At 38.5% G+C, this 15545-nt stretch overlaps 3 protein-coding genes across 5 annotated transcripts in view; 2 read left to right on the plus strand and 1 right to left on the minus strand.

Annotated features, from left to right (window-relative positions):
- The first annotated feature begins 4042 nt into the window (after positions 1-4042).
- On the plus strand, positions 4043-7219 carry LOC104592919 (protein LYK2-like). Its single transcript, XM_010252464.2, has one exon. The coding sequence runs from the start codon at positions 4411-4413 to the stop codon at positions 6439-6441; it is 2031 nt and encodes a 676-aa protein (XP_010250766.1). The 5' UTR covers positions 4043-4410; the 3' UTR covers positions 6442-7219.
- A 140-nt stretch (positions 7220-7359) lies between these two features.
- LOC104592920 (uncharacterized) lies at positions 7360-8064 on the minus strand. Its single transcript, XM_010252466.3, has one exon. The coding sequence runs from the start codon at positions 7902-7904 to the stop codon at positions 7479-7481; it is 426 nt and encodes a 141-aa protein (XP_010250768.1). The 5' UTR covers positions 7905-8064; the 3' UTR covers positions 7360-7478.
- A 2689-nt stretch (positions 8065-10753) lies between these two features.
- Positions 10754-15545, plus strand: part of LOC104593277 (uncharacterized) — a 52470-nt gene continuing 47678 nt past the window's right edge. For 2 of the 3 annotated variants that reach the window (XM_088899528.1, XM_088899529.1), the window contains exons 1-4: positions 10754-11154; positions 11317-11460; positions 12088-12206; positions 13238-13283. In XM_088899528.1, the coding sequence (XP_088755654.1) occupies positions 11365-11460; positions 12088-12206; positions 13238-13283 (261 nt within the window). In that variant the 5' untranslated portion in view covers positions 10754-11154; positions 11317-11364. Of the gene's footprint in view, positions 11155-11316; positions 11461-12087; positions 12207-13237; positions 13284-15545 lie in introns of those variants that run through there. The other variant, XM_088899530.1, reaches the window with a different exon arrangement.

The raw sequence follows: 15545 nt of genomic DNA on the forward strand, positions 1-15545 counted from the left end.
TATCTGGTCTCACCACCATCTGTGCAAAAACAGGCGACGATCACTCATTGGGTATATAGTAAAGTCTTAGCTGTAGGTCTACAACAGATTCAGATTCCATACCCTCAACAACCAACAAAAAAATTCTGTTTTCTTAATTTTTTTTGTTGTAAAAATAATAAAGAGGCAGAATGGAACTTATCAGTAATCGCTTTCCAAACTGAATTTGCAGTGCTGCGATGTTGTTGCAGAAACTTGGAAATGAGAATTGCAGGGAGAAGGAGGGCTGAGTCGTGCCACTTGGTCACTCTCCTTAAAACCGCATTTGCCCCTTAAGGTGTAGCTGGGTGATTGCAAATCGGTCGCCAAGATAAAACAGCCCACAGGCCACTGGTAGGCATGCACTCACTTACCAGACCTTCGCGAACTACAGATAGATGATGCTCAGATTTCATAGGGAGAACAAAGAAGAAGACTATCAAAAACGTTTTGTGAAAACTGGGTCGACCATCATCCCTTTTATAAATTGGTCTCAGACCCGAATGGACACAGATGTATCCTTTCAGACAGGAGCCTCTTCAGAACAGTGCACCTATTCGAAGAGGCACAAGGAGGAAGAAGAGACACGAAAAAACAAACAATTTATTTTAAAATTAAATTTGAATTTGAAGAAACATATTTTAAATTAGAAAGGTGTAATTTGGTTAAAACAAAATGATCCAATGCACACACCTATGCCCCCACCCCCGCCCACACCTCGACCCAACACGCGCATTTGAAAAGCACCCCCAATCCCCCTCATATGCATGGAATATCTATAATGCTCTTCTCTTATGGGTTCCTACCCATAAAGAGAGCAAAAATACAAATATACTCAACTTCCACTCCTTTCTCAAGCAATGTGGGACAATGAGTCTTTCCATGCACCCAAGGGTGGGAAGAGGAAAAGACAAAAAACAAGAGGGAGGAGAAAAATTCTTGAAAATTTGAATCTCCCTCCAACATTTTTATTTCTTAATTCTGGTGATTTTTGATAAGCCAATTATTACCTTTATTTGCTTTTACATACAGCAACCTTGTACTTTGGGCGTGTTAACACTTAACCCTCCGAATTTTGTTTTGAGACAAAAGACCCCTCTGAAGTTTTGGATTCCAACATTTTACCTCCATCATCAGCATACCTTCGTTAATCTTATGGAATATTCTGTTAAATATTTATAAAAGACTAAAGCCTAGTCTATCCTTATTTTATGAGACTATTTTGTTTTTATGACTTAGGTTTATGAGACTAAAACCTAATCTCTCCTTGAAAATTGTGATTGGTTCAACAATGCTTTGAGAATGAAATTGTGCCTTAGAATGTTTGTTTTCATCATTTTGATGATTTTTGAATGTCAACCCTACGATCATGAATGGGTAAATTAGTAATTTTATATTCACCATCAACCTTAGTAGCAGGTAAGTCAGGAGCAAAGTGTTTAAATAAAAAAAATCAGGGGTGTTTATTGTAAAACAAAGTTCCAGGGGATAAGAATATAATTATTTCTTAAGTGCTATCTATAATTTATTTTAAAATTCAGAAAAATAACATGATTTTTGAATTGTTGTTGATCCAGACGGATGACGGTCAAACTATTTGACCCAAAAACCGTTTAAACAATCAGTTCCATTTTATCCCTAAACCACTTTTTTGCCAAAAACCATTATCGCTGATTCTAACAGTCGAACCGTGAAATCATTCAACCTAAACAGCGATTTTGACCATCTGTAATGTACCCAAGACGTCTGCCTCAAGCATTAAAAGGTAATGGCAACATGATCACCATAGAGTTGGGGTTAGCTATGAAGGAGTTCAAATCAGCCCCCTACAAGAATGCCCCCCACAACGTCCCACAGTACATCTCCGTCGTATATTAAGAACATCTCTCAATAATAATATCTGGAATGATGATATTATCATCAGGAGATATTCTCAATATATGGCAGAGATGTCTTGTGGGACATTGTGGGGGGCAGTTTTGTGGGTGACTGATGATTGGGTCTCGCTATGAAGTCCTTCAAACCACAAAAGAATATGTTTCATTCACCCAATCACAAGGTCACAAGATGGCTCCCATTAACGAGTCTTGTGTGGACCCGATCATTCTTTGGATCCAATCCAATTTAATTTTTTTAGTTTAATCAAAATTTTCTAAGATTTCGTGAAGCTCAAAGCTCTCCGAGTTAGAAAAGAATTCTAAGCACCGACAAGGTTCGAAATACTAAGACACGGCATACGTCACCTTTTAATAAGCTCGCATTATGAGTGCTATAGGATTCTAAGCACCCAGGAAACCAGTATCCACAATATGGATATCTGGACACCTATTCCATACACCCAAGCCCACCAAGTGAGGGACGTTGCTCTACGGCCCACACAGCACACACTTTGTATTATTTCTATAGAGTTTTGCCCTTCCAACGTTCCACCTGGGTTTCCATCAACTTGGTGATAAATCATAATGCGTCACCCATGAATTTCTCCAAGGACAATCGATCGGGTGGTAAGTAGGAGTAGCAATTACTAACCAGAAGCTGTTGAGATGCTCACTTTTTTTCCTCTGGGTCTGTGAATCCGAACCTTACGTGATCCAAAGAGACCCGAATTTAATGGACACCTCTACTCTGCTGTCACCTGCGATTTGCCATTCTGCCTACTTGCCTAGACAAGGACCTTGCTTCTATCAAGTCCAAATGGGTAACTGTCGGAATGCTGTCTCCAAGGGATACTTTTGTCATTTTAAGATTAAATGCATGCCTTGCCTTCTTATTTGGTTCATTGCCTCTATGGAAAGAGGCATTATTACCAATAAATTGCTGAAACTTCCCCGTGAGTTTTTTGGTTGTTGCTGAAACTCTCTTTAAAGTTTGATCAAAATGTTTATTTTCTAAATTTTCATCTCATATGAGTGGTTAGTCTAAATCTTTCCAATCTCTTTTTTAAATAGATTTATTTTCCAAGTCCTTCCTGCATACAATTGCTCAATGATAAAACTGTAACTTTAAATTCTTTTTTTTTGTTGTTTATAAAGTTTTATTGTATTTTTCCTTTTGTAGAAACCAGTCTCAATATTAATTGTATGAATATTTTGGACTTTTCCATCCCTTTTATCAAAGGATTCTTAATAGAGGGAATCAACTTGCAACTGTGTCAAAAAGTTAAAGTGAAGTGATTTCAATTACCAAACTTCAGAGGAGGTTTCAACAACAATCAGAAGCTTCGCTTCAGGGAAGGTTTCAACAATTCACCCAAAAAAAAATGGGAAGAAAGATGGAGTGGTAGGGTCTAAGATTATCTACTCTAAATTTCCATTTTGTCCAAGATATTCTGTTGCAGCTTTCTATAACCGTTCAAAATCTCCAAATTAATACAAAAGTGGTTGATCGAATGGATAAGATTATCCTAACAGGTGACGGCTAGCCCACTTAAAGTCTATTGGATGCTTCAAGTAAATGTTCAACCTAAAAACTTAAAATATTAGGTGAGGTTCATAAGACATGAAGCATGGACAAGTACAGACCCACCTATGCGTTGTGATGCTAAAATTTAATTAATTATAATAGGAAGAGAATTGAACATTAAACCAATTAATCAAATAGACTCTAACACCATCTGAAAGAATCATTCAACCAAAAAGTTTTAAGCTATTAGACAAGGTCCTTTAATAATAAGATTTTATTCTCTAATAGTATGATTTATTTTCCCTTCTTGTTTGTCAACTTATTAGGTTATTTATTTATGGCTAATCATACCTACCTTTGATCAGCTGATGATTTTGGCCTATTGATCCTGCCTGTTCTTTAGCTTACATCACCGTCCTTGGATGGATTAGCCGTCCAAAGTCCCCGGTGTTTGCTTGAAGTTATTCGTGCATGCACTTGCACGTACGTACGCAAAACATACATTTGTACATTCGGCATAAAAGATAAAAAAAGAAGAGAGCAAAAATAATGGAATATGGATAGATCACAGTTCACAGCAGCAGGTCATTACAGTATTGGATGGACCTTTCCGAATCTGGGTTTACACCATCCAATTAATAATAAATGTCGAAAGGAGGTTGACGCACAAAGACCAACTGACCAAGGGCACTTCACTCAATTAGCTAGCTATAGAAGTGGAGGTTTAGCAGCAGCAGCAACAGCACACAACAATTGTAACAAATTTGGATGTGGTTGGCACTTGGCAATGGAATCAAGCCCAAGGTGATGGGGAACCCAAATTATATATTAAACTTTTCGTCACACCCAAAAACCCAGCTGTTCAGAAATATCTTTAAATAATACCCTAATTTAACAGTTAACACCATCGGTTGTATTGATCCAAAATATTCACTCGTTCAAACGGCTCTTTTCACAAAGTTCTCTGCATAGAGTAAGATTGGTAAGGTCATGGCAACTGATCAATTCACTAAGCTTTGCGTGATAGCTCTGCTTTGCTTCCTCCTGGTCACAGTTTCGCTGCAAGATGATCAGAGCTTACTGAGCTGCGATACCAACTCGCCAGATGCTTTTGGTTACCGGTGCAATGAGACTAAACCACAAGATCAGTGTGAAACATTTGCAGTGTTCCGCACCAATTCCTACTATTCATCTCTTTTCAACCTGAGCTATTACTTGGGCCTCAATCAGACAGCAGTTGCTGAGGCAAGTGGGTTCTCTTCTGATACAGAGTTTCTCCCGCAAGATCAACCTTTACAGATCCCAGTTGTCTGTGTGTGTAATGGAGGCTTCTTTCAGGCTGGAGTTACCAAGACTACCGTCAAAGGTGAGAGCTTTTATGGGATTTCAGAATCACTGGAGGGGTTGACAACCTGTAAAGCCATTCGAGATGAGAACCCGAGCATCTCACCATGGAATCTTGATGATAAACTTCAATTGATGGTCCCACTCAGATGTGCCTGCCCATCTGATTTTCAACTCAGCCAAGGAACAAAGCTCCTGCTGTCTTATCCCATAAGTGAAGGCGACACAGTTTCTGATTTATCCTCTAAGTTCAATGCCACCTTAGAAGCAATAATTTCTGCAAATAACAGATCAGAAGACTTCAACTCCGAGAATCTGGTACCAATTTCAACTCTTCTAATCCCGCTTAGCAACAGCCCGACCCTCGGTCTTCTATTAGGTAACCCCGACACTAATATCCCAGTGGTTGATCCACCACATAGTGGATCGGGAAGATCGACATTGTTGAAGATTGGTGTTTACATTGTTGTGAGTGGGATAGCAATAGGTGTTAGCGTAGCCATTGCAGCAGCGATCGTGGTGATCCAACGGAGAAGGAAGAAGCCGAAGTTTTGCAAGACTTCCGACGTGGAACTACAGCAGCTAAGCATAAGAACTCCCAGCTACAAGGAATCGTTCGAGGACCGCCGTGATCATTTTGACAACCAGTCGAATGACACCACGCATCATAAGTTGTTAGAGACATACACCACCCAGGAGCTGAGAAAAGCCACGGAGGACTTCAATTCGAATAACCTAATTGAGGGATCTGTGTTTCATGGACGCCTCAATGGGAAGAATCTGGCCATAAAGCAAACTCTTCCGAAAACCATCTCCAAAATAGATTTCAGTCTTTTCCACGGTGTTGATCATCGTCATCCCCATATACTTCGGCTTTTGGGGACCTGTTTGAACGATGACACCCAATCGTTTCTAGTTTTCGAGTACGCCAAGAATGGATCCCTGAAGGATTGGCTTCACGCTGGGTTGGCGATGAAGAGCCAATTCATAGCTTCGTATTATTGTTTCTTGACATGGAACCAGAGGCTGAGGATCTGTCTTGACGTAGCCATTGCGTTGCAGTATATGCATCACATCATGCACCCCAGCTACGTCCATAGGAATATAAAGAGCAGAAACATCTTTTTGGACGAGGAGTTTCATGCGAAGGTTGGTAACTTTGGCATGTCGAGATGCGTCAACGATGACTCTGAGGAGCCACAGTCTCCATCCGCTCACTCCACTTCTTGGAGTAAAGGTTATCTAGCTCCCGAGTTTGTTCAACACGGAATAATATCGTCGAGCACCGATATATTTGCATACGGGGTGGTGCTGTTAGAGGTCTTATCTGGTCAAACTCCAATAACCAGAGACAAGGAGAAGGGAGGAAATAATTTTCTGCTTTCCGAGAAGATCAAGTCAATTTTAAATTCAGGCGACGCAGACGAGCTGGGGGACTGGATAGACCCTGCATTGGGAAACAATTATTCCTTTGACGCGGCTGTTTCATTGGCTAACCTTGCGAGAGCATGTGTAGAAGAAGACCCATCTGCAAGACCGACCGCCGGAGATATTGTCTACAAGTTACAAAAACTGGCGGAAGAATTTGCAGACAGTGAAGAAATTACGAGCTGCGGGTGCTCTTCCAAATCTCAGACGAAGGAGGTAGTCTCAATCAATCCGGAAATACCCAACTAAATAAGAATCAATGATCATGGTGTGCTGTGGAGATATTTGTGGACTTAGTCAATCAACCAGAAGGGTCATCTGATCCTGTATATATATGTTTCTATAATTAAAAAACCAGATTGGTCAACACATATGCCTAAACGAATGGTATATTATAGCAATATTGCGTGGAATAAGATTCTCTTATATGAAATAATTGATCGGGTACAAAAAATGTCAAAAGAATTCGGTGGTGCATTTTGTCGAACGCATTCTCGACTCCTCGTTTATCAATTGTTAATAGGAGCAGACGACCTTATAGGTACCCGTCAAAGTGACGATAGATAAGCGCGGACATTATGTGATGATCACCTCAAGTTCATGGTATGATCCGTGTCCTGCACTCCTAATAATCGACGAGAAACGGTGGGGTCGCGTCGCGTTGGCGGGGTCTTTAATCCTCGACTAGTTCCGTTTGTCATTGTGGATTATCAGAACCCACCATTTAATGGCTACCACGTTGTAGATTCACTGATATTGCATTGGATCATTATTTTGAGTTTTTGACCCACTTGATAAATTCTTGGGAGTTGGATCAGCTGAATGACCAAATTATTGATGCATTGCAAGATTCGAACCAGTCAAGAAATGGAGCCATGAAAGAATTTCATAGACAACGATCAAGTCATTACTCGTTACTCACTAGACCCATCATCATATTTGATTAAAAGTTAAAACCGAGTTTCCTAATGCATTACTAGACTACACAGCTTTACTCCCCAATTGCTGCAACTGGACCATTCCAGTGATGACAGCTTGGTTTCAAAATCCAAAATGCTAGCTAAAAAGGATACATTTCCGGTCCAGCAGCCACAACTCCCTTCTGGTTTCTGAATTCTCACTCAAACAGAACTGTCTTGCTCGGGTTTGGGACCCCAATTGCAAAAATTAAGATAAGAAGTCATAAATTAATGGAAGAAAGCTAAGGAATTAAAGACGAGTACACAAAGAATGAATCAATATCAATAAAACAACAAAGCAAAAGAAAAGAGTAATTAAATTCTAATTCATCGTAGCATCATAATACTGAACTCATCGAAGCTGAGCACACCATCACCATTGAGATCAAACTGACTAATCATCAGTCTACACTCATCGATGGGCCTTGACATGCCAAGTCGACTAAGCATCCTCTTGAGACTCTTAGGTGTAATGAACCCAGAACCATCCATTTCATACATCTCGAAGACGTCTCTCATATCCTTCATTTTCTCCTCTTCTCCTTGGGCTTCCATTAAGCCAACGAAGTCCTCCAACGCCAGTAATCCGTCTCCGTCCGCGTCCAAGGACTCAATGACTGCCTCAGCTTCTTCAGGCAACATCTCCCCACCAATTCTCATTACACAGTGCTGCATCTCAATGGGTGAGATCTTTCCATCTCTGTCCTCGTCAAAGAAATGGAAGACACCCTTCAATTGGTCGAGCTTATTCATTTCAATCGGACACGTATTGGGTGGAGGAGTTGTTTCGAGATGTGAAGATCCAACAACACAAGCTCTTGCTTGGATAAAGTTGGAATAGAGATTTCTGAACTTCTATACAGTCGAAACACAATGCATCCATCCTTATATCTAAGGGATCGGCCGGCCAATAGGCCATAGCGGAAGAGTCAACACGATATGACGAGTTCATTCGTCGCGTTTTGAAGTCCAAACTCCAGAATTTTCTCGATAAAAGTTAAAATCAACTTTAAAGGAACGGTCAACTCTGTTTAGGTAAGAAGAAAAACGTTTTATGGCAATATGCCTAATACCTCTTTTGATATGGATTATTTGTTTGAAGCTTGGGCAAGACAGGGTTTGCCAAATTGGACGTGGCCTCTCATCGATGATTTTTGTTATAAATTAATATCCAACGTCATGCCATGGAACTGGAAAATGGAGACCTATAACAACTTACCCAACCTTCATTCGTTGTTGACTCCCGCCTGCGAGACAGATCATGGTCAAAGTAAAAGTTGGGCAACCGATCGATCGAGTCAGTTTTGCTCCTATTCGCATCAGAGAACACTCTCAATTCGGCCTTTCTGGATTAATAACTACCGGTTATCTATGACCATGAGATCTACATGTCCTGGTCCTCTTGAATGATAATTTGGAGCTGCAGATTTAAATGAGCTTTGGGAAAACATTGACCCAGAACTAGAAGCATGATACCCGTAAATTCCGGGTGCCCCATGAAAATGCATACAGCAAGCGTATGTTCAACAGAGAAAATCATCCTTTATATTCTAAGGGTTGGGCTTAGGTTGAGTTTAATTATTGTTATTTTAATTAAAATTATTTTACCTAATTAAGTAAATATGAATTTATTTTAATCAACGTGATATTTTACTTAAATAACTCAGGGTTTGTTTGGTTCGTAATTGGAATCGGAATCGGAATCGGAATCATAATGCTTTATTCCTATAGTCTATTTGGTTCCGACAGGAATGGGAATTAGAATCAACAGGAGTGGGATTTCATTCCCAAGGGAGGGGCAAGGAATGACCATTCCCTCAAATGGAGAAATGCAATTCCAGAAGGAATGAGAATGAGAATCCGATTCTGCCCAACCAAACAGTTGGAATTGGAGTAGTTCATTCTGATTCTGATTCTGATTCTGATTGTAGACCCTTATTCCAGCCAACCAAACAGGGCCTCAATAATTTACTTAATTGTTTTATTTAACAGAATTATGGTAAATTCACTAATTTAATAATAATTCACTATTCAGTTATACTTTTTTAAACAATTTGGTAACTATTTAAGTAACATAATTTAGATAAAATATGGTAATTTTAAATAATAAATTAATAATTACCACAATTATTAATTATATTTATAATTAATAATTTAAGTAACTGTTAATAAGAATATAATTATAATTAGTGTTATTCTAATTACTATAAAATTAAAATTTAAATAACACTAATTATAATTTAAATAATTCAGTAAATATGGTAAATTACTATTAAATTACTTTTTTAAAAAGCTCAACAATTAATTATCAACTCTACTTAATTAATTAACTATAGTTAATTAAGTATTTAGTGAATAACAATAGTTATTTGAGAGTAATTGAATCTACTTAGTTAATTAACTGTATTGTTTGTAATTATAATAAGATTTTTAATTAATTATTATTTTTTACTTTACTTTATTTTTTATCTTATTGTATTATCTACTTTTTCTCTTATTATTAATTTATATATTTTTTATTCATCTTATTTCAATATTTAAGTTTTAACTTAAATGATTTTCATAAAAATCTTAATTTAAACATTGATCTTTTAATACATTGATGAAAAATTAAATGTATGTATTTGTAAGGTGGAGAAAAATAGAGATGGAAATAAATAGAGATAGGGAAGGAAAGAGACAAGATTAAGAGATACTTTAGAATAAAGTTTTAGTGCAAAGATAGTTTATGAGAAATTTTAGGAGAGGAGATGATTTAAGTGATTGGAGAGAGAGAGAGAGAGAGAGAGATTGATTGATTGGTTGATTTTAAGAAAATCAGGGGTGTTGAGATGGCAAGTTGAGAGTGATGATATGGAACCAAGGAAAGACTTTGGTTGGACAAGGGGAGAAAGTAGAAGCCACATGTCGTAAGCTTGTAGTCATCTTTGTTTTCATATATATACTAATAGAGTTCTACTATAATACCGAAAAAACTTACATCCAATTAACTGATATAATAAAAGAGGTAACCAATTGAGTGGTATTCATCAAAATTACACAGGATGCTTTAATTGGTCAAAGCTCTTCCTACATCGTGTCTTTTCAATATGATAGGTTTTCCCTAATAGGGTTCAACCCATACTATTAGATTATAGATGTGCTATGACATCATATATGAATGTTTTTTTAATTAGAAAAATGCACGTATCTGAAAAACATCAATTTGGCATTTTAAGTAGAAGTGTTTATTAATTTATATTCATTACTTCTGAAAACGTTTTGGGTTTTGTGGTATAAAAATATTTAGTATTAATCAAATTAAACTATTGCAAGTAGAAGTGACAATACCAAACACAATATAAAAAAAAAAATCAAAATGTTTCTAATACATTTCAGTTAAAAAAACCTCTTTCCAACAAATCTGTAATGATTAACCCAAAACCTAATGGCAACGCAACACCACTCTACTAAAATAAAACACGTGGCAATTCTTTCTATTTTAGTCATATTTTTACTTTTTCTTCCCATTGGCCAACAATAACAACTCGATCCTTTCTTTCTCTCCCTTCTTCCCGGGATTCCGTAGCGCAGCTAAGTGCATCGTTTGCCTATCAAACATCATGCCACATGATCTGCTCTGCCATGTTTTGGCCGGAGAGAAGGAAGAGGGGTTGGTCAGTTGGTAGTGGAGATGGAAAATAAGAGAAATTGAGACTTTGAGAGAGAGAGAGAGAGAGAGAGAGAGGAAACGGTCGGAAATAAATTTGAACTCCTGTATGTTGTTTGTATTAGTGGCCACACGTGAGAGAATCTTGACACGAAAAAGAAATGCGACCCAACCGCAAATTCCACAGCGAGAAAGAGACAGCAGATCCGGACTCATAGAAAACCGTTGGCGTCGTTTGCGTTAGGAAGCTTACGAGGACTATCTGCATTGGAAACCAAAAAGATTGAAGTTTTTTCGTCGCAGAGCGAGTATTGGAATAGCATCTCAACAATTGAACTCACGTTCTCTTCATGGGTTTGTATCATTTGCAGCTCTTCTTTGACTCGGCATGGCTGACATTGAAATTTCTGTTTATGTTTCTTAAATTTCCATCCTTTGTTGCAAGATCAATACTGAAATGATGATAAAACTCTTTCGAGCGGAAACCATATTCGTTGGTACTATTCGAATGTGCAGGCTTCTTGTTGGTCTCGGTTAAAAAGTGTAGAACTTTGATTTGAAGAAATGAAGTCGGGCGGTGCATCGAAGTTGATCGTTGATGCATTGCTCCAGCGGTTTCTGCCTCTTGCTAGGCGTCGCATTGAAACCGCCCAAGCACAGGTACTACCCAGGCTTTCCATTTCTGTCGGTGATTTGTAATGATGGTTTGTTGGTGTATTGGCAATTCTCCTCATTACTAGTAGCAAAGAAATTGAATTGGACAACGGTTTTCTTTGCAATAAGTTTTATAAATTTCCTTCACCCCTTTTTTTAAAGTTCACAAATGAGCTAGAGGATTGTGATATTTCTTCAGCAATAAAGAAATATGGTAAGAAACCATACAAATGACATTTTTGGGCTAGTCATGCCCCTAGATGAGCAGAGGATCATGATTACTTGGCAGAAAAACATGCGATTATTAATGATTGTATAGGACATCTTGCTACGTGCATAGAATTAGAACCTTGACATAGGTGCCTCCTAGAGAGAGAATCTATCTGGTTGATTGCTTTGTTAACCAGACACAACAAGGGCAATGCACAAACAAAGTGTTCCGTAGGGAATTCACACAAAGTTTAAGTGTCGGACATTCCATTTCAATGTGTGGCAATTTTGTTGATGTTATGCTTATATGTAGACCATTTGTCATAGTCAATCTCTGAATGAAGAATGTTTTGTCGGTACATCAGGTGCTGATGATTTCCTTTCTTTTCATTTTTTTTTGTTTTGGCATGAAAAAAACATCAGGATGGACAGTACCTTAGGCCATCTGACCCAGTTTATGAGCAAGTGTTGGACTCGTTAGCAATGGTGGCACGGCATACACCTATTCCACTCCTAGAAGCTCTTCTAAGATGGAGAGAAAAGTAAGCTTCTTGCATATATATATATATATATATATATATATATATATTCAATTTTACTTTTCATTTATGGAAAACCCCTAGATTAATTGTAGATAATTGTTTGTAGGATGATAACTTCCTCTATCTTTATACAGGAAATTCTTGTCCAGTTTATTCTTCACACATCTAAGATGTCTACAAACTTAATTAAAGTTAAAACAATTAAGAAGTTCCTACTAGGATGCTTTCTTAAAATATGCATCCATGCAATAAATTTTCTTCCATAGGCCTCCACTTGGTATCCCGTTTCATTATCAGTATCATATTGTGTTTATACATATACAAGCTTGTTCAGGTTTCCTGGATTCATAGTTGTATAAGATGCCATGGATGCATTGCCAATTTTGGTTAGCCACAAATACAAGAGATTTCTTAAAAGTGATACCACATGCATACATATGTTTATGCCTTTCCAGCTGCTGTTTTTCTTGTTCAAATTCAAGTAAATGGTTAAAACCGCAATTGGTTTTACTGTTTCAGTTTGTTAATAACTTACATTTTCTTTTTTCTCTGTATGTTTATCTCACTGCAAGAAATATCTTAGTAATTCTAGATAGCTATTGGATGTCAGTTTTAAATCTTAAAATCATCTTCTTAGTTGGGAATATAAATTTCTGGGCTTCTTGATAATGTTCTATTTTACTTGGGGGCATAACAATTTATTAAGGAATTCCTTCTGGTTTCATTTGCACTCATTTATTCTTTCTGTTGATCAATCCTATAGATTTCTGGGATTCTGAATAAAGTTCTTTTTTTTGTGCTCCTGTTTCATGCTAAATGAGTCTTCCTGTTACAGTTTAGTTTCTTCAATTCACATTTCCAGAAAGCTCACACTTCATTGTTTCAATATACCATTTCTTATAAGTAGAGCACCTGCATATGAACATATCTCAGGGTATTATCCTTGTTAATTGGAATTTCTATAAATTTCTATATGAATTAAATTATGACATTTTTCTAATTCATTTTGAATTTTATTGAATGTGTTGCAGTGAATCTCCAAAGGGTGCAAATGATGCCTCTACATTCCAGCGAAAGGTTTGTATTCTGATTAAGATAATGTATATTTGTGAGTGAGTATATTATCATCATCACCATCATCATCCAAGTCTTATCCCAACTATATGGGGTTGGCTACATGAACCTGTTTCACCATTCCATTCTGCTTAAGTAAATAAATTCTTACTACTTTGACCCATGTCCTTTTTGGTCTACCCCTAGCCCTTCTAGCCCCTTCAACTTGCAACAGATCACTTCTTTTGGATGCTATCAGTGATCTTCTATGCACATGATCAAACCATCTTAGCCTACTTTCTCTCATTTTATCACCTATTGGAGCTACTTCGAGATTCCTTCAAATGACTTCATTTCTGACCCTATCCTTTCTAGTTTTTTCATTCATCAATCTTATCATATGCACTTTTTTTTTGATAATTCTTATCATACGCACTTTTCTGTCACACATTTTCTGGATATGTTGTAAGTGGGTATTCATCAAGTTTTTTGTAAGCTTTGAAACAGACAACAGATTTGAGGTAAGACTAGGAACATGTAGGACTGATTTAAGAGAGAGATCCTTGCTTAGGTCAACCACCCCCTTTCCAGAGATGGTGGAGAGGGACCCATCAGCTACTCTCATCTTATCCTGGCCAGACAACAAATGATATGTGGAGAATAAGGAGGACATATGTGTCATATGGTCAGTGGCTCCGGAATCAATCACCCAAGAGGTAGAATTAACGGAACTAGATGCACTAAATGCAGAGGCTGTACCTGATTTGGCAAGAGAGGTGGAAGCTAAAGAATTGTTCTTCAGACGGGCTAATGCCCGACTGAGAACCTCTACCTCACTAGCTGTGAAGCCCAAAGTACTTGGTCCAGAGGAGTCGGCAGCCTGCTTTGCGGTGGAAGATGACACTGTCTGAATACTCTGTGAGTTGTCACTACTGTTGTTGGTGGCAAGATTCCCACTTGCTGTGTGGCCCTTCTGTTGCCTTTTGTCCTTTCTCAGAGTAGCTGGCTTCAGATGAGGGTACAGGACCCAACATTTCTCCTTTGTGTGTTTCTCACCACCACAATGTGTACACTTGAGGGACTTCTTGTCTGAAAATCTATTCCCCTTAGTGGAGACTAAGGCTGAATGTTCTCCAGGTTGTTCTGTTGACTGTGTCTGGGAGTCAACTTGCATCTCCTTTCTCCTTACTTCTTCATTCCTCACCAGGTAGTAGACATGGTGAAGCTCAGGTAATTCATCTCTTCCTAGAATCTGTGACCTTATACCTTCATATACAGGGTCAAGACCCGCCAGAAACTTGAAGGCTCTGCCCTCCTCAATCTGCTTATCATGCCTCTCCTTATCATTAGCATTTTCCCAATCCAAAATCAAATGGTGGTCAAGCTCTTCCCAGAGGCCTTCCAATGTTGCAAAGTAGGTTGCCATGGACATGTCTCCTTGCCTTAGGGCTGCAATGTCTTGGTTCAGCCTGTAAATTCTAGCATTGTTCTTTTTCTGGCCATATGTCTTAGATACTTTCTCCCAAATTTTAGCAGCTGTGGGGAAGTGATGAACAGTTCTGGCCACCCTAGGAGTCATAGAGGCCAGAAACCAAGACATGACTGTGGCATTTTCCTTACGCCACACGGTGTATTCAGGACTGCCAATTTCTGGTTGTTTCTTGTCTCCATCCAAATAGCCTGTGAGGTCACGAGAGGTAATGAACAGCATTGCTGAGACAGACCACTCTCTGAAGTTATACTCATCTAGCAGCACACTTGTAATCTGCAAGCTGTGCAGATTAGGGTTTTCCAGGTTTGAGGACCTTGTAACGGGTCTGTTATCTCTAGAGGAAACTTCACCGGATAGTGAGGACATCTTGACTTCAGTCCAGGAGTTGTTCACAGTGCTGTAGTTGATTCTGTTTAGGACTGGTCGAAGTGGTTACAGTGTTCACCGTGCTGGTAGAAGTGTTCACAGTTCGGGTACTGAACCAGTTCAGTACTGATAACCGAAGTAGCAAGTACAGGACTGCTAACTGAACCAGTTCACAGTGCTGTTTAGGACTGGCCGAAGTAGCAAGTACAGGGCTGTAGCTGAACCAGTTCACAGTGCTAGTAACTGAAGAGAATCTGTAACTGAAGTTACCACAGTTCTGCCCAAGTCTTGCTGGGGCACGAAGCTGCAACTGTAGAGAAGGCTAAGTCTTTACCACTTGTTCTGCGCAAGTCTTGCTGGAGCACGAAGCTGCAACTGTAGAGGAAGCTCTCCCTCTTTCGGCTAGTGCTAGGACTGCTGAAATCAGT

Source organism: Nelumbo nucifera, chromosome 3, assembly GCF_055504915.1.
Source record: "Nelumbo nucifera cultivar China Antique chromosome 3, China Antique-T2T, whole genome shotgun sequence".
NCBI lineage: Eukaryota > Viridiplantae > Streptophyta > Magnoliopsida > Proteales > Nelumbonaceae > Nelumbo > Nelumbo nucifera.

What these genes read in the sequence shown, in the direction of transcription:
- LOC104592920 (XM_010252466.3), bottom strand. Translation starts at nt 7,904, where the DNA reads ATGAATAAGCTCGACCAATTGAAGGGTGTCTTCCATTTCTTTGACGAG.
- LOC104592919 (XM_010252464.2), top strand. Translation starts at nt 4,411, where the DNA reads ATGGCAACTGATCAATTCACTAAGCTTTGCGTGATAGCTCTGCTTTGC.